The sequence below is a fragment of the Hypomesus nipponensis genome, chromosome 12 (genome assembly GCF_054491055.1).
Source record: "Hypomesus nipponensis isolate SF chromosome 12, ASM5449105v1, whole genome shotgun sequence".
NCBI lineage: Eukaryota > Metazoa > Chordata > Actinopteri > Osmeriformes > Osmeridae > Hypomesus > Hypomesus nipponensis.
Genome location: NC_140372.1, coordinates 9,367,130 through 9,391,310, shown reverse-complemented (window position 1 = coordinate 9,391,310; position 24,181 = coordinate 9,367,130). Strand labels below are relative to the sequence as shown.

At 46.0% G+C, this 24,181-nt stretch overlaps 1 protein-coding gene across 1 annotated transcript; it reads left to right on the top strand.

Moving 5' to 3' along the window:
• The first annotated feature begins 16,125 nt into the window (after positions 1-16,125).
• On the top strand, positions 16,126-17,886 carry LOC146260991 (red-sensitive opsin-1-like). The gene is made up of 5 exons (XM_084668591.1): positions 16,126-16,129; positions 16,490-16,628; positions 16,771-16,936; positions 17,402-17,641; positions 17,788-17,886. Exons 1-5 carry the CDS (start codon positions 16,126-16,128, stop codon positions 17,884-17,886), a joined length of 648 nt encoding a protein of 215 aa, XP_084524717.1.
• Positions 17,887-24,181: the final 6,295 nt, after the last annotated feature.

Sequence of the window (24,181 nt, the reverse complement as noted above, 5' to 3'; positions counted from 1 at the left end):
GGCTCAGAAGGAGTGCGCCTTTGTGTGTGCGCACGCCGGGGCGCGTGTCTTCATGCATCAAAGGGTCTCCTCACGCTCAGGTGTGTGTGTGTGTGTGTGTGCTGTACGTACACGTGTGTGTCTGGAGGTTTGCAGGCTCCGGTGGAGCCTGAGTGTCTTTAATTGAGTGTGACCCTTCATACTGAGGTGCATGCTGACGTTCAGACAGGCTACTGCTGGAGAGATGACGGTGAAGGATCAGTCCCCCTACCAGGGCTCTTATTAGGCAGACTCACCAGCGAGGGCCCCTCATTAGCGCCATCCACACTGCCATCCTTTGGCTTCCCACAGTCCTGAAGGTGGACTCCCGTCGCTTAACACACTGGCCAACCCCAGGAACACCCACGCGCTCTTATTCTCGGCCCCCTGCAGAGCACCCTCCACACAAGCTAGACTCCCCCTATAGTGCAAGTGTTTGTTGGGGTGTCCAGTCTCCCGTCATCCGGCGCAGTGCTGCAACTCTTGATGTATGAAATCCGTCCGACTCCCTGGACAGAGATGCAGTAGCTCCAGGATATTAGCTCCCCTCACCCAGACAATAAACTCTTTATGTGTCCACTGGCTTTTATGGCGCAATAACTGAATCCCCATCCATTCAAGTCTAAAGTGCAGTGTGCGACGCATACAGGTGCTGTCCGTGGTCCTGACTCACAAATGATGCTATCCTTGGTCCTGATGGTAGGGTCTGCATAGCCCTGGGCACTTTGTCATCATCCTCACATCCCCAGCTCTGCATTTCAGATTCACAAGCACATAATGACTGTCTAGTCTGTGGCTCACTCTGACCTCCCTCTTATCCCAGTCCTACTGCTGTACATCAGAACATCACACAGCCTCTCGTCCCCCTCCGCCTGACAGGGCGATGTCAAGACCCACGGACGTGTGTGTGCGTGCGTGCGTGTGTGTGCGTACTTGTCCTGTCTGAGCCCATGTCTCTATTTGAGTAAGTCTGTGCAGCTCTGTGATTGTCACTGTGGGTACCCCAAACTATCTGTTAGGGCCGCTGCAGTGCGTGTGTCCGTGTATTTGTGTCCCTGTGCCTGTGTTTTGTGTGGGTGTGTGTGTGTGTTTCAGGTTTTTTGTAACATGTTAATGTGTAGGGTGTGTGTGTCTGTGTGTTGTTTTGTGAGTGACATCTCAGTGTGTGTGTGTGTGTTCATCTCTGTGGGTGTGTGTGTGTGTGTGTTTGTGCGCATGCGTGTGTGTGTTTGTGTGCCGTCTCCACGGCTGTCAGTGGGACGGTTTGGGGCCGTCTCTCAGAGAGACAGAGAGACAGCATCACTATGCAGCACAGTGCTGGGGTTTGTCTGGGGCCTCCGCTGCCACCTTCCTAATGAGCCCTCCTGAGACTAGCCTCAGCCATTTATCGTCCTGATGAGCGGGGACATCGATGCGCACACACACACTGAACTGACCCACACACTGTGTCCAACACCACCCTGTGGATACTCACAGAGATACTGCTTCATACCAACTCCCGGCCACTACCCTCTCCCAACCGCTCCCCCCCCACCCCACACACACACACACTTGCTGCACAGGTAAATTGTTAAATTAATCTTAGTTATTCTTAAACTTAAATCAAATGTCAAAACAACATGTTGTTACCATGTTGTCAACAGAGTAAAGGGTTAAGTGGTAGAGGGGGGGGGTGCCATAAGGCTGATCAGATATTGTTTATTGTGGACAAGCTCATTAAAGTGTCACAATTCATTACGGGAGCCATATCCTCACCTTGTCACACAGCTAATGGGAATATCAATCATCAGCTAGCCCACTACGACCTCCCCACATCCACCCGCTACATCCTGACACTCTTGACATTTCTACCCGAAATTTCGCAGCCAGAGAGCTCTGGTCTCCATGAAGACTTGTCATTGGCTGGCGCGTCACCGGCTGTGCTCTAGTACAGGTACTACTGCTGTGATAGGATGTCTGCCTGTCCGCCTGTCCGCCTGCCCGCCTGCCTGCCTGCCTGCCTGTCTGTCTGCCTTTCATGCTCTGTGTGTGACTGGCTTCTGGATCACCTGTCTGTCCTTACTGTGTGTGGGGACTGAAGAGCGTGGTAGAATCTCTCTTGAGATGTATTATGACTCTGTCACACACTGAAATTGTATTCAATGCTGCATTTGTCCCTCGTTTTACATGTATTCCTACTTGTTCCACCTGTTAAAGTTAAGGTACTATAAATATATACAGCTTTGTAAAAACAAATAAGATTACAATTCTAGTTTTAGCCTTTATAGGTGTGTGTGTGTGTTTACAACCTTTAAAACCAAAAAAAGCAAGTTTTGTTTTATTCTAGAAATGACAACATTTCTCCCAAATTTCAACAAGATTGTCAATCATGGCTTTTTTTTTGCAGAAAATGTAAACTGTCATGAAAACTGTTCAAAATATTTCAGAGGGTTCTCTACCAGTCTCTCACATTGCTGTTGGGTGACTTTATGCCATTCCTGGCACAAGCATTCAAGCAGCTTGGCTTTGTTTGATGGCTTGTGACCATCCATCTTCCTCACATTCCTAATGCACCCCCAGATCATCTTCTGATGTGTCCAATTTTCAGCTTTGCCCGACACCTGGTCTCTAATGGTTAGATGGAGGCCTGGAGAGGGCCTGCCAGCCACTGTGTCTCCCAGTCACCGGGACATTTGGGGGAGGATCGCTGATGATCTGAGGGTGCTTCAGCAACACTAGAATCGGACAGATTTGTCATTGTAAAGGACACGTAAATCAAGTTCTCTTCCTGGAAGAAAACTTGCTATAACACTGGCTTTTTTGAGTTGAAACAGATCAAATCAAAACCTGATAATGTAAACCCATATATACTGCGTCTTATTTTAACTTAGTGAGAGCAGAAAGGGACTTAATAATGTCATTCAGATGTGTAAAAGCTTTGAAAACTGGAACACAGATGAGAAGGCTAGTTTGTTCAGACCCGATGTTTTTTGAATTGTTTACCTGGCTTCGCTTGCTCTCTCTCTCTCTCTCTCTTTCTCTCTCTCTTCTGTCTACACGTCCTTGAAGTGCTACTGCTCACTCTCTTATGGGTTCCAGCTAGGTTTCCATAGTAACCTCTCCATCAGAAATTCTTCCTGAAAAAAGCAGAGGTTCTTCTTTAATTGATAATAATAATAATAATAAGTTCACTTTTTGCTCAGCTGAGGTCATTTAGAAGAAATTAGATTTTAATCAGTTCACATTTTACATAAACTGCACTGGTAGAATAATCTTAAAAGACTTTATTAGGACAATATATGATTCATGCTCTGACACTGTTGCATCACCTCCATAAACACACTCTTCACCAGAAACCAATTTTTCTAATAATTAAATGATGCGTGTGTGTGTGTATGTGTTTGCATGCGTGTAACTGTACGTGCACGTGTGTGCACACATGTTTACACAAGCCAACCATGTCGAAGCAAAGTGTGCTCTATAGCCCTCGCTGGTGCTCACCTGGTAAACAGACACAGGGGTTAAGGCAGTTCAAAGGCTCTCAGACCTCAATTGCTGCATCGCCTTCAAACTGGCTTCCCCAACAGCCAGTCATTTCATTTAATGTGTAAATATCTGTTTGGTGTCAGGTAGCTAGCTAGCAGAGGAAGGGAAAAAAGCCCAGCTGACTGATCGGACAGGCAATTCCAGTAGCGTGTGTTTGAGGGCAGGGTGGGATGGGTACTGGCTATCATAAGGAGAGTAGCCCGCAGGGAAGCAGACAAGAGAGAAGAGAGAAGTCTTCTGGACAGCAGTTGGAGCAATTCCCCAAGGTTATATATATTCTATGTGACCAATATGTTCACGGTTATGGATATGATAAATGGTCCGAAAGGAGTAAACATTTTTAATAGGGTTGTTTTTTTATGGGCCGTATCGTTCAGATGGAAACTATACAGGAGTACTGTACCAATTTCCTGTGGTGGCATTGCACACAGCATTGCACACAGCATACTGCACTATGCTGTGTGTGTGTGTGTGTGTGTGTGGGAGGGGGGGGTCTGCGTGCGTGTGTGTGTGTGTGTGTGGCCTTTCCACGTTTCACCCATATGTGGACATCAGAGAGGGAGGTGACAGATGGGCCTCCCTGCCTTCTTCTGGCCCTGTGCCAGGAAGTCCCGCCCACCAGGGGGAAATCCTAGGGGATATGTGTGTGTTTGTGTGTGTGTGTGTGTGTGTGTGTATTGTGGTGGGAGGGCAGAGTTATTCGGTTCAGGGCTGTTCGATTAAGTTGATGAATGGCCTAATTACTGGCAGTAAACACTCTCCTGTAAGATAAGACAACAAACATAGAGAGAGAAGGAAAGGGAGAGGGGGAGGGGGAGGGGAGAGGGGGATGGGTTGGCGAGTCTGGAGGTGGGAGAGAAAGAAGGTGAAGGGTTTACGAGTGAAAGAAAGGGTAAGAGGGGACCGAACTTGAGGTCGTTTCCAATGCTTTTTGTAGTATGACTCACAGCACCGCACAGACAAGTGTGTGTGTGTGTATGTGCAAAAACAATCGGTTGGCATTTAATAGACATAGCAGTTTCCTGTTTCATTCAGTGGGTATGGCGCATCTGATATAATAGTACTGCATGCATGACCATCTCTGCTGAATTACTGTAACTATCACTGGAATCGTTCACTCATCGCAACAGTGCAATGAGGCTCGGTCACTCTACTTCGTCTTATCCTGAAACACACTCATTCTTCCAAAAAACGGAAACAACCAAGCAGAAAGTTACTCAAAGTAAATCCCCACAAATCCTCAATACCCAGATGATCCACAGCTGGCCGCTCATGCGTAAACCTCCCCAGGAGTGGGTGCCGTGAGGCTGGGGATCCCAGTTTGAACCGGGGGGGGGGGGGGGGGGGGTGTCTCGGGATAGCAGAGGCTTTTGAAAGCGGTTGCTTCCAGACTTGCTGGAGTGTCACATCTGACCCCTCTTTGTGGTGCTTCAGAGCGTGGCGTGGGTGGATATCTCAACCTCTACTCCCATCTCTCCCACGTATTCCTTTGTCGAAGAGGGCTGGAAGACCCTTCACTCTTCTCTCTATCTCTCTCTCTTTCTCTCTCCGCCCCTCTCCCACTTCCTCTGTAGTCTGGGGGAGCGCGTTGAGATCACACTGACAGCTCAGACCTCCCCATCCAAACTAGTAACTAAACTAGTGTCTCCACAGCTCACAAACTACAGTACATTAGGGCTCCATTGTGGAAACTACTGTGTGTGTTATGCTAAAACTTGATATCCTCATTTGTGATCTCTTTATACGTTTCTTTTGAGATTCAAGGACGCACAACTTCTGTCAGCAGGTCGAGGGTCATTTTAGAACCTTTGTGAAGATGTCGTTCTTAAGCACCAAGGTCCTTGAAACTGCTGACATTTTTCTTTAAAGTAAGCCCTCTGCCTTCATCTCAGTAACAAGTGTATTAAATGGGACTGTGTATTGTTTTCATTGATTCTGTCATGGCAACCTTGTAACAGAACCTTGCTTCATAATTGGATTCTTGTGTTGAGAACCATAAGCTCAATTCCCCTTGCAAAGGCAGAGGAACAGGAGCAAATGGAAATGCTTGCTTTCACAAGCTCACCTGAAGTTGAAAACCTGTCTTCATGAACGCATATCAGACAGCATAACGTTACCCGTAATGTTATTTGTAGTTTTTTGGGGATGGATTCCATATCAGGACGTGATAAGATAACCAAATGGTTGAAGCCTTTGAAAAATCACTCTTTATACATCTGGATAAAATCCCAATATAATCTTCTTGTTTACTGTATTTTATTAAGTTGTTTTTCCCTGCCACGAGAGAAGGCATTGCAAGCAAACCCTCCCATAAAATAAAAGCTTTGTATAGATCTTGCAGGGTGAAAAATGAATAACGATAAATTCAAGTGGGCTGTTTTTTCTTTCTCCTTTTCTCCAGACATATTTAAAAAAGACTGTTAGGTTGTGTATTGGAGTTTAGGGAGAGGGGATGATGAATAATTTGAGAATTAAGATGTAACGATGTCTTTTGAAAGCCGACACGAATGTGTTCCGTATGGATACTGATACAGGCCTCATAATTGGTGTCAGAAAGGAAGATACATACACACAGTGCATAGTACAGTATCCTGATGCCCAGGGTGATATAAAAGGGCCAATTATAGCTGTACATTACAATCCTCAACCACTTAGGACTCAGCAGACAAGAAAGCCTCGTCTGATTGGTAGACCCCTCCAGTACAGGTTCTAGTGAACTTAGATTCAAAGGATTCTTATTGCAGAGGCCAGACTGCACTCAACAGAAAGTTTGATGCCACAATAAACAAGATGTGTTCATATCCTGAAAGTAAAAGATGGGAAACGAAAGGTAATTTCGTCGATGCACTTCTTAATGACAAAAGGCCAAAACCGTAAGGACAGGAAGCCTCTTTCCTCATTCAGAGACAGAAAAATAACAATGACAATAAAAAAGGAGTGTTTGATAGCCCTTGGCCCTTTGCTTCCATCCCTAAACATGCTCTTCAACTTCCTCTGTGGCAGATGGGAGCCGAGGGGCCTCGCCTGTTGTGTAGAAAAGGAACACGGAGCTTCCTGCCACAGAGACAAAACGATGGTCCTATCAGTAATAAAACGCTTAATATCTACTGACGTTGAAAATGCTCTTCTCCAGTGTTGCCTGACCACTTAATGCCACCGGTTTAGCGCTACAGATGTAATAGCTATTTACATCTTCTAATGCAATAATGTGAAAGGTTTTGAGCTACATTGATTGCTCTCGAAGAGCGATGGCTGGATTCAAGGAAGTTCAGGATGACTTTGTTACTTTTTTTATTAGATGCTACTTTAGAGAGATTTTATGAAGGGCTGTTTGTTTCAAGGTCTCTCCAAAACCACGGTAGCACACACACACACACACAGTTTCAGTAAAATGTCATACCCGTTTATCTGACATGTCTGTCTGCCTTCCTGGCTAGCTGCTTCTCTGCCAGCCTGTCTGTCTTTCTGTCTGTCTACCTGCTTGTTCATTCTCAGTGGGCATCCTGAGTAGCATCTTGCTGGCTTGTACTTCAACATGATGACAGAGATGATTAGACACCAGCTTTGGACAGTGAGACGAGGTTGCATCGCAGTTCAGGTCCAACAGCACCACCTGCTGGTACAACACCATCAACAAACGTTGACACACACCAGCGGATTCTGAAGCTTGTGCCCGTGGAGCGCTGTGTGTGGGACCAATGGGTATGTACCATTTAACATGTAAAGTGTGCGATGATCCATCTAAACCGACGTAGGTTAACTTCACGTCTCTGAGCTGTAAACAGCATTGCGCCCCAAATCGATAGTGCAGCCGGGAGATGTGATGCTGTGTGCTGTTTTGAAGGGAAATAAAGGCTGGGTTGACGAGGGAAGCCAGACGCAACCTGAAAACACCCTGGTTCACGGCATGTGGATGGTGCTAACCAGGAAGTGAGTCAAGACTCGCACGCCCACAGTGTGTAGGGGTGGTTTCACGTTGTGAGGAAACTTGAGGGCAACAGTCGGTTTGGTTAGCAGGGTGAAATGATCCTTTATCTGTACTACATCTGTTCCAACCTCTTGTCTAGACTCCCACACGTACACAGACACACACATACACACACAAACGTACCGAGGGCGAGGTGAATTCCCCTCCAAATAGGCATCATTTTTTATTCTTATAAGATCAATATCATAAAAGAATTGAGAGGTATTCCCCAACGACTGTTGTCCTTTAGTCCACAACATCTCGCTTCCTCTCCATCATCTTCTTTCTCGTCCTTTTCTCCTCCTCTCATCTTCATTTCTCTCTCTTTGTCAGTCGGCAGTCACCTCTGGGCCTGCCAAACACACTGACATCACAATTACACAGAGAACGCAGGAGCGCTCCACGGTCATCCATCACACACGCCACACACAAACACTCAGCCCTCCCTCCTGTCACGCACACACACACACACACACGCTGACACACAGCCACTAGCACGCCGTATGCTAACAGGACGTTCTGCCTGTTGCATTGCTGACGCATGCATGCACACACACACACGCGTACTTTTCCAAGCAGCACAGTGTTTACATTCAAACTCCTGTTTACATTAGGAGTTTGTTCTCTCTCTTCAACAGAAGCTACAGTGACACTATGGTGAAGAGATTTGATGGTGGCCGGATGTGTGTCTGTGTGTGTCTGTGTGTGTCTGTGTGTGTCTGTGTGTGCTTGTCTGTGTTCGTCTATGTGTGTCTGTGTGTGTGTATCTGTGTGTCTGTGTGTGTGTATCTGTGTGTGTCTGTGTGTCTTTTTTTTGTGTGTATGGGTGTGTGTGTGTGTTTGTGTAACTGCAATTTCCCCCCTGCGTTCCCCGGCGAGGTCTCTTGGCCCTGGCACTCAGCAGGCCTCCAGATGATTTGATCTCATGGTACAGGCACGTCCGCCTCTATTAGGCTCTGCCATTGTGGCAGAATTGCTCCGACTTGTCGGGTGATTAACTCAAATGAACAATTAGGCGGCTGGCTGTCATAATAACCCGCTGTATCAGAATAGGCTTGGTGGTTAACTGCTACTGTGAAGGTGCTCCAAATAAATGATCCATTCTCATAAATGTCTTTGATGATAATGCAAGCTCTGCCATAGACGTGTAATGAATCACTAAACAATAGCTCGTAGCTGCTGGTAATGGCTTGGTTTAATGCGTGAAGCTGTTGTTCTCTTTTGATATGTGGATACAAACGAGAGTCGTCGTTGAATTCAACTTCAACTTGATGTTGTGCAGCTACATTACCCTTTCTTCAGCACAGGAGTGTACTGAGCTTCTCACAGGTTGAGTTGCAGAGGGGTGGGAGCCCTGCTCAGGGGCACAGCGGCGAGGGTAGCCATCTTCATCAGCGACGCCCCTGTTGGCAGGTCATAGCCCAGCAAGCCCTGACTGCCAACCCTGGGATTCCCTGTTGGCTTCATCCAAGGGTAAAAAACACCATGATAGGGTGCGAGTGCGTGCGTGCGTGTATCTGTGTGCAGATGTATGTGTGTCAGTGAATATGCGAGTGGGTGTGAGTGTATGAGTGTGTGTGCCCCCTCCCTCCCAGCCCCAGTCTGTCTCTGGCACCCCCAGAGACTCTGCTCTGCCGTCTCAGCTGAGAGCTCCACACACCGCACCTCATCACATCCTGCTATTGGTTCCACTCACATTTCCCTGAAGCGTGGACGTCCTCCGGAGTGGAATGGCGCTCCGCTCCTGCACTACCTTGCTCTAGGAGAGCCCCTACCAGGAAATCCTCCATTGGTTCCACCCAGATTAGAGGTGCCATGTGTGCCCGACGTGACCAATGTCAGATAGCAGCCAGAGTAATGCTCTCTAATGGCCAGACAAGCCTGTCACTGTTAGCTGTAATGAATACACAATGTGTGCCCAGGGCATGGAGTCGTGACCAGCCTGGTGAGAGGGTGTGTGTGGGTGCGTGTGTGCTTGTGTGTGTGTGACAGTGAGAGGCGAATGCCATCCTGGCTGTTCATCGCACGGATCCTCCCGTCCTCTTTTCGTCACTTCTTCTTTCTTTTCGCTTAGCTGGCGCTCTTTGCACTGACAAAAAGAAGAAGAAAAAAAAGGATGGCTTGGGACCGTGGCACCCCTCTGAGGCCGGGGCGTCGAAAGCAGGAATTATAAACACGCAATCAGACTACTCTCGGCTTTCCTGGTGCTTTCTCTGGACATCCGTGGACGCTCCAAGGCAGCTGTTACTTCCCCCAGAGTCTCCATTTATTAGGTCCCTCAGTTGCGGCTTCTTGCCAAGGAGCAGACATGAGCCTGTGAGTGTGCAAGAGTTTGTTCTGTGCCAGTGTGTGTGTGTGTGCGTGTGTGTGTGTGTGTGTGTGTGTGTGCGTGTGTGTGTTTGTGTGTGTGTGTGTGTGTGTGTGTGTGTGTGTGTGTGTCTGTGTGTGTGTGTGTGTGTGTGGCCAAAGGGAATGCTATTGCTATTGTGCTCTGACGTACACTTAAGAGCCTAAACAACAGCGGAACACAAACTCATGCGTGTGTGTATGTGTGTGTCTGTGTGTGTGTGTGTCTTGTGCAGGCTCCTAAGTGTACGCCAGGGCAGGATATCAATAGGACTCTCTTGTCAGGGCCATTACCTCCAATTCATAAATGGCAGCTCGGCAGAGTGGGGCGGTAAACTGTAATCACGTCCACTAAGTGTAAGCACACACCAGAGTATATCAACCTGCTCCACACAGACGAGGCCGGGCCCAGCTGAGCTGAGCCTACCTGATCCCATGACACTCCCACTACAGCAGCCGGACAATTGAAACATTCTCCATTCTTCTTCATTTCCTGTAAAATGATTCAACTGATGCAGTTGTGCTAGAACATTGGACAACAACAAGCTTGGCCAGATTAACCTAGGAGGTTGAGGAGATAATATTCCATTTTGATTGTAAGAAGCCCTCCAACTCTGTCCCTCACTCTCATACCCCCCCCCCCCACACACACACACACACACGCACACACACACACACACACACACACACACCTCCTAGAGCAATCAAATAAGCGATCCACATCCACACCAGAGTCAGTGATGGTCAAAGAAAACAGATACACTCTGTCCTGAGGTCACGCTGGTCAAGCCCAATCTGTTCCCAGCATGCATTGCGTGTTGTAGTCGAGATAGAAACGCTCAGCTCCTCGGGTTAGCACGCTTTCTCCAAGCCATCGACTTTTCTCTATCGAATTACACCAGGTTCACCCCAGTACTGATCACTCAGATCAGACTGACTGTTAACCAATTTGGTTCCTCTCTTCCACCTAGTAGTCTATGAAGGCTTGTGCGGCCTCTGCTGTTAAGCTTGACAGTATAGAAATGTATCCCAGATCCAGACTGTCTTTGAAACATTTTTAAATTACAACGTTCCCGTCGCGAAGTGGTCTTCATTTGGGAGCATTGTTCAGTGAGCAGATAATGATGTCCCTGGCGACCAAGGGAGAGATAAGGAGAATATCTGAAATCAATGCTGCGAGATCAAGGTATGTGTGTGTGTGTGTGTGTGTTTGTGTGTTTGTGGGGTGGTGGTATAGTCCCCCAAGAGGGTGGTGGTAATCTCACTTTTCCCCCCCACTAAAAAAGGCTGAATACAGCTCTTGTATGATCCATGTTGTGACAACCTGATAGTTACAAACATACATTTCGGTCTGTTGTAATCTTTTTTTGTCATTTTGCGTGATGTCTCACATCTAAGAAGCTGATGTGTCAAATGTGGCCAGCCAAATCAAAGGCGGGAATCAAAACTACTGTTTGCTTTCCAACCTTGTGTTTCTGTGTCAAAAAGATGTGTCAAAGAGTGTGTGTCATTTCACCAGCGGGTAAAAACCTGTGATCCTCGAAATAGCAAATGGATAGAATGAGGGAACGTAAGGAAGACCTTTTGAGACGACATTTCTATTTCAATTAATGTATGCTGGGTAATATCAGAGCAGTGGTTTGACTCTGAAGTCTGTAGTTGTAAATGTTAGGGAATTATGGAAATGCAGTCTCAGCAAGGAATTCACAGCCCTTGGCTAGGAAATTACACCGGCACAAAATAATTAAAAGCCATGTCTAATTTAAATACTCGCCTCAGAACTCCAAAATATGCCTCGGACCATGCAAGTGGGGAAAACGCCACCTCCACAGGTTTTGAAATGAGATGACTGTGGGGCGTCTAGGACGATTCACAATGATTGTACGCCAGTGTGAATATCAAGAAAAGAATGATGAGACAATACCTCAGTGGAATTGTGTGTGTGTGTGTGTGTTTGTATGGCCTTCATTGTAAGAGCATAATTGTATACTGTGTATACAGTACATTCATTGAATTGGTTGTTATGGAGAACGCTCATATATATTTAATCTGATTTGATAAATCACTGTGCAGCTGTATGAAACAACACCACACTCATCCAGAAGTCTTTCTTTTTTATAATTACATTTGTCACGTAGTTTATCTCTGAAAGATCTTGACTGATTCAAGCTTGAGGGATATTGAGTAAGTTATTTTTTAAAGCAAAAAAGAGAGGATTGTTTTTTACACTTTGGGGAAGACAAAGGGCAACTACCTATAAATATGCATGACTGAACAGGAGTACACATGGTTAAGCACCAGCACACTGTGAAGAGGAGTGAGAGAGTCCTCGGAGACTCGTTGCCTGATACCCTAAAACCTACTTATCACTGTATCAGCCCTGACAAAACAAGACCAAGTACGCAAGCAAACCATTATTTGAAGCCATGGATGATCACAGGAACAGGGTGACAAGTGACACATTTGACTATATTTGGATACAGTGGGTTGATTCTAACAGGAGCCCTTGTATTTCTCACTCCTGAAAACACAATGCCCATGTTTAGAGTATATGTAGGCCCTGATATCGGGTCTGTAATTGGGGTAGAGAGAGTCAGGTTTGAAGGAGAAAGGATGGGTGTCTAAAAAGATGGGTGTGCAGCGAATGGGGTGAGGTGAGAGCGAAAGGTATGGGGAGAGATAGTGAGTGTAAAGACAGGATAGCAGGACATTGCGGGGGAGGATGGGGAGGGTAACCGTCCTATTACGAAGCACTGAAGCAGCTCAACGCTATCTCAGCGTTCTCGCCGGCCTGCTGACAAACTCTGATGTATCGAGGCCCACACTCCCCGGGCTTGGATCCAATTACCCCGGCTCCAGACCAGCTTGAGCGGGAATGGAACCCAGGAGTTAGAGGTCTGTCATATGGACCCAGCAGGCTAGCACACCTCCACTCAGTCCATTTAATACGGCTGTCAGGGTGACAAGCGGATGGCCAATCCACCAAACTGAGGTGAGGGCCGTGGAGGAGAAGACTTCACTCCAAGATGAAGAAAAGTGAAAACAAAGCCAGAAGGAGGTGGCTCCAGGTTACAGATCTCTCCAGACTGTGTCTACTGGAACAGCTGGTAGGGTTGGTGAGACTGGTGAGGCTGTGATGTGGGTGAGTTGGTTTGGAGACAGGGTCAGGGTCATCTAGTATGTCCCTGAACCCATCCATGTTTGTGTTGGTTTGGATTTGTCGATCAAAAAATACAGCATCTGGATATGAAAATGAGATTTTTACCATTTCAGTAAAGACAGCCCACAGTTTGTGGAGTTAGAGCTTGATTTGCAGTGATTACCTTTCTGTTTCCAAGCAGCCAACCTAAATCTTTAGCAAACAGAGTGGAATCTTCCCCGCTTGGCCTGTGCAACGCGGCATAATGAAGAGGAGAGGCTCCGAGGCACGTCCTGCCCTGAGCACTCACCGCGTAAACATGGCAGCATAACCAGACAGAGCGATTCCTTGCGCCGTCCACCTCCGCCTCTGCGAGCTCCACGCCATCACCATAGCCGCAGGGTGGCAGCAGGACCGCAAACGAGCTGGCGGGGGTCGGCGTGAAGGAGGTGGTGGGGGTGCTGGGGGTAGACTGAGGCGGGCGTGTCAGCAGGGTCCTGCGAGCCGGAGACCTTGCAGGAAGAGTAATCACAGGGCTATCAGGAGGCCCGAGCAGGCGGCCAAGTCCTCCTAACCAGCGCCGATGGAGGGCCAATCAGAAGAGTGGGAGAGTTAGAGAGAAGGAGAGACACAAACATACCAATAAAAAAGAGAAGGAAATACACCAAACAGTCTTTGTGTTGCTTTTGGGAAGTACTTTTGTGAGGAATCCAATTTTCCAGAAATGACATTGAAAAACATGGTTCAGAAATATTGCATGTAAGCAGATGAATGTACAAATCTGCACATATTTGCAACATATGTTTTGAGACACCAAAATCCATTGTTCAACTTGGTAGATGTAGGAAGGGACCATCATGGAGACTTGTTTCCGGTTGACAAACAGGTCAAGCGTTGGCAGACCAACAACCAGGCAGGTGCTGATAAAAGGGTATTTGATGCAGCCCTAGACACAAAGACAGCGCCAGCCCCCCTCGGTTGGAACATGAAATCTGTTCCAGGCGAGAGAACTCTAGAAAAAGTTATATTTATAGAATAAGGGTGAGAAGGCCCCGTCCCCCGTTGTCACCAACGAGTAACGAAAACTATGGTAATAACAATATACAGTAACAGGTTTACTTTATTAGTAAAATCTAAATGGGGCATCGTTAACATATAGAAGCTTTAATTGGATTTAAAAGTTACATGTGATACACACAAACAAACACATACCCCAGGTTTACATAGAGGGTACATTCACACACTTACATTAAGCAGTCATAGAATCAGCCTCCTTGATTGAGACAGGTATTTTTTTCCAGAGAAGAAGTGCTCTATATGAGAACGCCCTACCTCCAGCAGTTTTTTTCTTAATTTTGGGAACCACCAGCCGGCATCTTGAGATCTAAGTGTCCTTGCGGGGCGATAGGGTGCAAGGAGACCAGAGGGGTAAAGTGGTGCCAATCCATGCAGATATTTGTAGGTTAGTAATAGAACTTTGAAGTCAGCTCTGGCTTGGATAGGGAGCCAGTGTAAAGAGACGAGAGTAGATGTTGTTATGTGATAAAACTTTCTGGACATAGTCAATAGTCTAGCAGCAGCATTTTGCACCTGCTGTAATATGTGTAGGTAGTTAATTGGGAGGCCAGAGAACAACACATTGCAGTCGTCCAGTCGGGATGTAACAAAAGCATGTATTAGTTTTTCAGCATCATCCTTTGAGAGGAATTTTCGTATTTTGGCTATGTTACGTAGATGGAAAAATGCAGTTCTGGTCATTTGCTTAATATGGTACTCAAATGAAAGATCTGGGTTCATTCAGTTTATTCAGCCGCATCGGAGGCTAATAGTAGATAATTGACTACCTTGGCTGATGCAGTTTCAGTGCTGTGGTGAAGATGAAATCCAGACTGGAGAGGTTCATAAAGCTGATTTGAGGAGAGGTGCTCAGTGAGCTGTTGTACCACAGCTTTTTCAAAAAGAAATTGAGAGAAATGGCACATTTGAAATTGCCCTGTAGTTGCTAAGACAACCTGGATCCAGATTTGTTTTTTTAAGAAGGGGCTTAATAATTGCTTGTTTGAAATCATCGGGGACTTGGCCAGTTACAATAGATTCATTAATAATACTAAGCATTGAGTGGTCCAATAATAGGGAGAAGTTCCTTACGAAGTTTGGCAGGGAGGGATTGAGAAGGCAGCTGGTGGGTTTCGATGACTCTATCAGCTCCATGAATACTTCCATAGAAAGAAGGTTAAAGTGAGTGAGAGCCTCAATATGCAGCATGCTAGGTATAGAAGAATTCTATGATGATGGCCATTCCTCCAGGGCTAGCTTATAGTATGTCCCTTATTGCATAGTTTTTTTGGTCAAAGAATTCTAGGAAATCATAGGGATGAGAGATCTGTACTAACACCGTGTGTACTTTTCCTAGTGAGTTTATTGTTGTGCTGGTTCTTACTAGTCAACTTAGAGAAGTATTCTGATCTGGACCTGATGATGACTTGCTTGTACTCCATTTGTCCTTCCAGGCCAGGTGGAAAACCTCAAATGTAGTGTTGCACCACTTACATTCTAGTTTTCTAGTGGACTTCTTGAGCGTGCGGGTTTTCCGGAAAATTACGTTGCTAATCTTAATTCCCCGTGTGAGAACTAAATCCAATGTATGCGAGTGAAGGTGGGTAGGTTTGGAAACCACCTGTGTGAGACCTGTGGAATCCATTAGAGCAGCAAAGGCCTTAATTATAGAATTTTTTGGGTCATCCACGCAAATGTTAAAATCACCCATAATTAAGATGTTATCAGTATATGCCATGAGATCAGCACTAAAATCAGCAAATTCCTCCAGGAAGAGGGAGTACAGGCCAGGGGGCTGGTATAGAGTAACTATACAAAAAGAGGGAGGAGGGGCAGGAGTAATAACATTAACATTACTCCTCTTTAATGTAGTTGGTGGTTTCATGCAAATTATTTCAAATGTTTGAGATTGTATGTTAGGTTTTGTTCAGTAATTGGACATTTTGTAACAGTGAACAAACTCTTTAAAATGTTGCACTTTTATACATGTCTACCAAATATTTCCTTGTCAGCTCCACAAGACTCTAAAAGGCTTGCTTTTGACTTTGCCACAGCCAACACATGTCCCTTAACCATGGGTTAAACTAGAGGAAGCAGGTGGGTTACAATCAGTATGGGAAGGGATAACCTAAATTGGTCAAGATCTTGTAAAACTCTCTGAACACGTTTCTAAGATAGGACTGTTGCTTTTACCCGTACAAAAAGCTGAGACCATTTCATGCAGATATGTCCTTATTCACAAAAGTAGGTAAAGGTCACGTTCAGGTAATATTTCTAGGTGAACTAAATAGCCTATCATTTAGTGGTGGACAGTCCAATGGATAGAAGTTTGCTTTGCTATTTCAATGATCAGTTCATCATAATGCCATGTTTTCCATTGTGTTTTCCATCATGGAATTAGAATGAATCCAATCCTGTTGTCGTCTTTTCCTCTGCAGGTATTGCTGCTCTGTGGTCCCTGACTGTGATCTCCTGGGAGAGATGGGTGGTTGTCTGCAAGCCTTTTGGAAATGTCAAGTTTGATGGCAAATGGGCCAGTGCTGGTATTATATTCTCCTGGGTCTGGGCAGCATGCTGGTGTGCTACCCCCATCTTTGTTTGCTGGAGAAGGTCATTTGTTTTCCTTCAGTCATTTAGGAGTTCTGGACATAGTGATTGATCACCAATGTTTAAACATATGATTTTTATGTGTCCTTATATTTCTCTCTCTTTTTTAAAGGTATAGGCCCCATGGAATTAAGACCTCCTGTGGACCGGATGTGTTCAGTGGAAGTAGTGACCCTGGAGTGCAGTCCTACATGGTTGTTCTGATGCTTACCTGCTGCATACTTCCTCTGGCCATCATCATCCTCTGCTACCTCGCAGTGATGCTGGCCATCCGTGAAGTGAGTCACTGCATCTATTTCCCTTTTCAGTTAATACTTACCGCTACAGGCCTTCAAGTCAAACGAAACCTTGGCACCTGTTATGTCATCAATACTGAATGACTATACCAAAGCAGGCATTTTAAAACAAAATGGTGCTACACTATTACTACTGAGCAAAATGGATGAAGCAGGTCAAGATAGATATGTGTCAGATAGCTGTATGGTACAGATTAGTTCATGTACGACCATACTACAGTAATCTGAAATTTTGGCGAAGTGACAAGCGTCACAGTATGCTGTGCATAGATAGATTTTCCAAAAGCAGCCAACCACATGGACAAAAAATAAATCCTTTAAAAACGATAACTGTAGGTTTATACTGTAGATCTTCCACCTACTGATATCCATTAGAAATGTCAATCTTAGTTTTCAATGTCAGTACAAAGATTGATCTCGTGTTTTGACACTTCTCCTTCACCCCAGGTTGCCGCGCAGCAGAAAGACTCTGAGTCCACACAGAAGGCTGAGAAGGAAGTGAACAGGATGGTTATTGTGATGATCATCGCATTCATTGTGTGCTGGGGGCCGTATACTTTTTTCGCCTGCTTTGCTGCGGCTAACCCAGGATATGCCTTCCATCCTCTGGCTGCTACACTCCCTGGCTACTTTGCAAAGAGCGCCACCATCTACAATCCAATTATCTATGTCTTCATGAACCGACAGGTGAGAACTTAAGCTCTTTTAATGAAATGGCTTATACCCCCTTAGTGTGTCATGCTATACTGTGACTACATGGTCGAAACTGTCATATCTTTGTTTGTCATGTTGTTATTATTATCATCATTTTATTGTATTTCATTTTTCACCAGTTCCGTGTTTGCATTATGCAGCTCTTTGGCAAGCAGGTTGATGATGGTTCTGAAGTGTCTACATCCAAGACTGAAGTGTCCTCTGTTTCACCTGCATAATCCTTTTTCACACCTGGCCTGGAAACTGGAGCATTGGAAAAAAAACAAATGCCAACAATATAGTTTTGTACATTATATACATATGTATATAATTTACAAGTTTAAAACTCATTTATTCATACAATTATTGCCAAGCAATAGATAGACATGATAGTTAAAAAAATGCACACAAAAAAGAAGAAGATGTATCTAGTTTGTCTGTGTTGTTTGTCTAATAAAAAAAGAAGTGTTTAAATATTTGTTGTTGATCTTTTTTTTCAACAAATGTATCCAATCCACTTTGATAACTTGACTTCTCTGGTCTTCAGAATCAACTACTGAAGGGGTAAACTAGTTCATAATTCACTTGATGTATGTTTTTTTTTTCTCCAGAAGTCTCAGAGAAGTTTAAAGACAGCATCTTGTTGCTGAATTCAAGGTATTTTTATGTAGATATTCTTTTGGCTGGAGGCAGAATACTAAAACATAGTGACCTTGAGAGAAACTGAGTTCAGACATATTGAAGAGGGGAAATTGTCAAGCATCGGGGAGTTTTTTTTCGAAAAACACATGCTTTTTGGCAGTACTTCATTCATCCACAACATTAAATATTATATTCTCTGTTTCAGTGGAATCTTCAATGAAATGAAGCAAAACTGCTTAATTTAATTGAATCACTGATGTATCGCCCTAATATGAATGCTCAAATCATTTAAGGCAGCAACCTTCATTAAAAACATGCATAAGAAAAGGTATTGTACTGGGATAGCTCCCCCCTGAGACGGGGGTGGAGCTATAATCAGTATGCACCGGAGCTGGCTCGCTACTGGCTCACCGGCCATGGCCTTGCAGGTGTCCCGGGGGCATGCTCACCGGGAGAGCACCATCACACATGGAAATGAGGCTGGTGCACAGATCAGTGTAGGTAAGCTACCCCCCCCTCCCCTCCAGCATTTACACCACCTGCAGCACATCTGCAGGAAACACTGATCCACTCACTATGACAGGACATCCTCACCCACTCTGCTTGAATATATTTTCATGAGTGACACTACACACACACTTACACATATACATACTTTATATTATATACAAGTCTTGTTTGTTCTGGGCATTCTGTTCTCTAAGAACACCTGTAACTGTAAATGACAGCATGCTTTTAGCTTTCATTAAAGAAATAGATTGACATCCTGTGACTTTCTGTCTACTTCCCACTGGTTGACTTTTCTAGAACATTCTCCTCCTGCAGCGGGGTAGTGATGCTCAGATATCAGTGACCATACAACATGATTATCTTGTAATATCCGGTCCAGGATATTGTTATCCAACATTCAGTATCTCATTCAGGCTGCCCCAGCTCCAACCCCAGGCCCAGCCTCAGCCCATTCCCCAGCTCCACAACCAGCTCCAGCCCCCTCCCCAGCCTCTTCACTAGCCTAAGCCTCAGCTCTAGTTACATATCAAGCCTCAGGCCTAGCCCCAACCCCAGCCTATGCCACAGCCCCCATCCTTTAGTTGGACCTGTGGATAACTCATCATTACCGGAGCCGTAGGCTGAGCACGAAGAACAGACAGGCCCTCAGACGGCATCAGGGCCTGGGTCAGAACACCTGGCATGTACAGCAGCCCCACAGAGACCCGAGGCTAGGAGGGAGAAGCAGGGGGGGCTTTCTCAGTCGATAGGGAAAGAGGGGAGAAGGCTGCATGCATGGGTATGTTTGTACTCCAGGTTGTCTCCTGTCAGAGTATAATACAGCTGTTGCCAACACACTGTGAATACATCTTTGAATTACTGACGCACTGCTTGCAAACAATTATAACTTAGTATACTACAGAATGGGCCAGGGTGATGAGGAGTAGAGATCTCGTTCCTACCAGTCAGACCACAATCAATAGTAGTCTTTGAGCAGTGCTAGGGCTGCTTCAGGCTGTCCTGGTCAAGCCGTGGTTGGGACCCTCTGACTCACCCATCCACTCTGTTAAAGCATGACGGATTCATCCTTCCGCCATCCAATCATGAGTCAATCGCTGTGGGTGAAAACACCTGCCGGTACTCGCCTTTAATGAGACTTTAACTCACTTCAATGTACCTGCAGCCAGAAAGGAAGGATGTTGTTCACAGACGGTGAGTCAGGGAGGATATTGGATGGCTATGGCCCAACTCCACACTAGACATGAAGGATCTCTGTTTGTGTACACAGCAACTGAGCACGGTGTATGAAAGACACTGGCATCAGACACAGCTTTGTGGAAGGATAGTTTCTCTGATCATAACACATAAGTGTGTGTGTGCATGTGTGTGTGCGTGTGTGTGCATGTGTGTGCGTGTGTGTGCATGTGTGGACACCTTCCTGTCTGCCTCTCTGGCTGGTTCTGTGCATGTGTGTGCATGTGTGTGTGCCATGCAACTACAGATCCTTCAACTTTTCCTCCTCCACAAACCAGGAAATGACACAGCCGCAGTAAATCTCCATTCTTTCTGTTCAGCCATGACGTTCATCCATGACGCCCTCATCCCACTGGGCACATACCAGAAGACAGGACATCATGAAAAACATAGGCTGTGCATGTGGATCTCATAAACATCCAAGAGGTTCCATCAAATCGTGTTCCGCTCCGATGGCTCTTTAATTGATCGCATTATCTGCACAATTTAACATTCCCAACTTCCTGTTTCTCACTTTACCACAGCTAAGTAAAGATTTCCAATGGCACTATCAAAATATGAATAGTTGTCACAATTGGCTACAATGTCCAAATGGTGACGGGTTGAAGATATGAATAACACTGTATGACACATGCATAGAATTTGGGGAAGAATCTGGACAAACATGAGTCTTTACTTTCTGTAATAAAGTTGTAGATACATTTTGGTTGTGTAGAGTCTAGTGCTGGGAGACTGGTCCAGCTCCTGTCTAAGTGGTCAGTGCCCTCTCTGCACCCACGCCAGGAGCCATGCTCAGGCTGGAACAAGGCCTTGTCCTGGGGCTCTGCAGGTGCCCCTCTGTCCGAACCCAGACCCCTCCCAAACCCCCGCTCATGCACGCCTCCAGCAGTAAGCTTTGTGGAGCTGGGAGGACAAGTATAAAACATGACAGTATTGGCAGGTCCCCAGATAGCTGGCCTGGCTTGGCCTTCCCTGGGTGTTAGGATTCATAATGGCTCTGTACACTTCCATCAAATGTGTATTGAGTGCTTGTGACACATAAAAACTGGCTGGCCATGATGAGAAATAACCACTGTCAGTTTCCATCTGTGCTTCTGAAGGGTTTAAGCGCCGACCGACTCAAAGAGAAAGACAGTCTGTCGGGGAGGGGGTAGAGAGCACACAGCACACGAGACGCAAGACTTCAACACTGCTCACAAACACACACGGCCAAGCACACACACACACACACACACACACACACAGACATAAATAACAGATTTTCATGCTGAAACAAAAGTTAAGTTGAAGTCCAACATGAATGTATTAATCCCTTTCTTTTTCTTCTTTCTCTTCTAAAAGTGGAAGTAATGTGATTTGTGGGATGAACCTGTCACAGTGGGTTTCTCAGGGGGTGAAGTATGGGCAGTGTATTCCAGATAGCCCTCGTTGCTGGCTGATTGTTAGCCTGAGAATCAGGGCCCCGGGGCCCCGCGGTGTCCTGGAAGACACAGTTCTACAGGGGGGCTTATCAGGAACGTGTGGTGCCTTCCAATGACATCATCAGTACCCGCACCTGACAGGACAAGTCTGTACCGTGGAACAAATTGGACACACACACAGTTATACACATACTTATTCACACACACATACATATTCACTCTAGATTGGCGGTGATGACAAACCACAGTTGATGTCAGAAACAAGAATTGCATGTGTCAGCCTGTTAAGAAGTTATGTTTTGCCCAAAGTCATTTTGTTAGCAGGATGGGGAAGTGTGTGTGTGTTCTCCCTTTGTTTCCTTCAGTCCTCAGTCCTCACACTGAGCCCTCTGTCCCTCACCATCTGACCCAGTCATCCTGTAGTGAGTCACAGCTCTCCTTCCTAGCCACCTAAGTTGTTTTCTCTCTCTCTCTCTCTTTCTGTCTGTCAATCGCTCTCCCTCTCTCTTTCTCTCCCTCCCTCTCTCTCTCCGTCATATTCAGGTGCACTGAGCGAAACGGTGTCTCCGCGTCTCCTGATTGGAGCCCTCCCAAGGGGAGCCGAGAGGGGGGAGGTTCAGGGCCCTACACAATTAAAGCCGGTCCTGTTTTAATGAGGAGCCTGTTTATTAAGTCCACACAGGGACCCGGTGCAAGTGCTTAGCATTTGCTCTCTAATTAGGAAAGCTAAACAGTCCCTCTCACTGAAGATCAACCATTAGGCAGAGGATTGGGTGCCACTGTGTTTGTGTGCTGGGTGCAGATAGCTGTGCAAATGACAGCGGCGAGAGAGAGGAAGAGAGAGCAGGGCTGTGGTCAGAAAGAAGGACGGAAAGAAATGAGTAAGGGAAAGGTCAGTGGGAGGAAGAGTGATAAAACTATGTCTTTCATTGATCAGGCTGACAATGTGATAAACCACTCAAGTGTCTCTAATAATATTGACTCATGTGGTGTAAGCAGGCTTTTGTGGGGGGAAATAATAGTCAAAATAATGGTAACATTAGCAGCACTCACTGTACCAAGCTGCCACCTAGTGGCGAGTTAGAATACAGCAGGGACAAACACTTCTAAACAACACTTGCAAACAAATGATTATAAAAAAATTCAATGCTTCAGACCAAGACACACTTGTCATTCTGAAACAACAATCCCTATCCATGCTATTATCCTGGGAGTGGAAATGAAACCGCCATGGGGAGAGAAGGGACATCACCTGTGCAAACACCTTCCTGAGACCCTGTTATTGTTCCGATGTCTGGATAACAAGATACAGGAAATGACTCGGCTATAGCAACCATCGTACCAGCAAGAGACCAGGCACATCCTCGCTTTGTCCAGAGGTCTCAACATGAACTAATCATAATCATAATCATTCAGATGTAATGATCATCTACACTATGTTCTTTTTCCCCATTATGCCCAATTGTGCTTGTGCTCAGTAACGCTAGGAAAACACAGCTCTTACAAGATAAAGGCCTGTGATAAATAACAAATGAATAAATGCTTCATAACCGATGACCGTCCCCGGTGTGGGCGTCACAAGGACAGTCCTCGGAAAGAAGATCCATAATGTGTGTCTGCCGTACCTCTCCTCGTCCTCCTGATCAAACTGTGCATTGCTGCCTACTTACCCTGCCAACGTTACCCAGGGGAACGTGCAATGGCAAGCCTCTAGTCTAGGACGTTAACAGTCTGATCCTATTCTCAGAACCTCCTTTGGAGGACATGTGGTGGATGGCAGATTAAGGCACGCCCTTACAAGCCTGATCAGACTGAGTTACCAGCTACACAGTTCTGGTAGTAGCCTCAGACAGACTGAGCAACCAGCTACAGACTGAGGCTGGTTACCACCGATCCTCGCCCTTTCTCAAATGGAAACAAAACAGTCGAGTCCTTAAGACCGTCATTACTCCTCTAACTGAGCATTGGTGACTTGTCCTGGTTAGGACAGTTTATTTGACTCCAACATTTGTCATTGGGTCAAGCATGTGGAGATCCATCCCGACGTTCCCGCTGTCCCGCAGAGCTCCTACGCTGCTCTGGAGCCTGGAGCATGACCCCCATCCACAGGCACGCGCTGGAGCATGACCCCCATCCACAGGCACGCGCTGGAGCATGACCCCCATCCACAGGCACGCGCTGGAGGCAGCATCCTGTCCTCCTTCCCACGGAGCCAGGGCAGACAGTGGGACAGGCAGCCCCCACTCCCCACCCAGGTGGTCCTGTCTGGTCACCATGCGTCACGATGTCGCTACAAATTAAAGGGTGATCGGGATTTTTTCTGTGACTGGGCCAAAGCTTTGGAATGCTCTCCCTTATCATGTGAGCTGTGCTCCTTCGTTGGATATTTTTAAATCGACTGTAAAAACACATTTTTATTCTTTAGCTTTTGGAAACTTTTAATTGTTGGTTTATAGCATAGTTCTGCTGCGCATTATGTACAGCACTTTGGATCAATTTGTATTGTGTTAAATGTGCTTTATAAATAAAGGTTGTTGTTGTTCTGATGTGTGTGAATGTGTGTGTGTGGGGGGGGGGGGGGGGTGCTGAGAGCGCTGGAGGCTGATTCTTACATTCAGGATGTTCCTTTTCTTTGTTCATCTCTGCCAGGGGTTTACGTAGGTGTCTGGCAAACAGAGCTATCACGTGCTGCCTGGCGTTGAACCGTCTATCTCAGTATAGGTGTGTG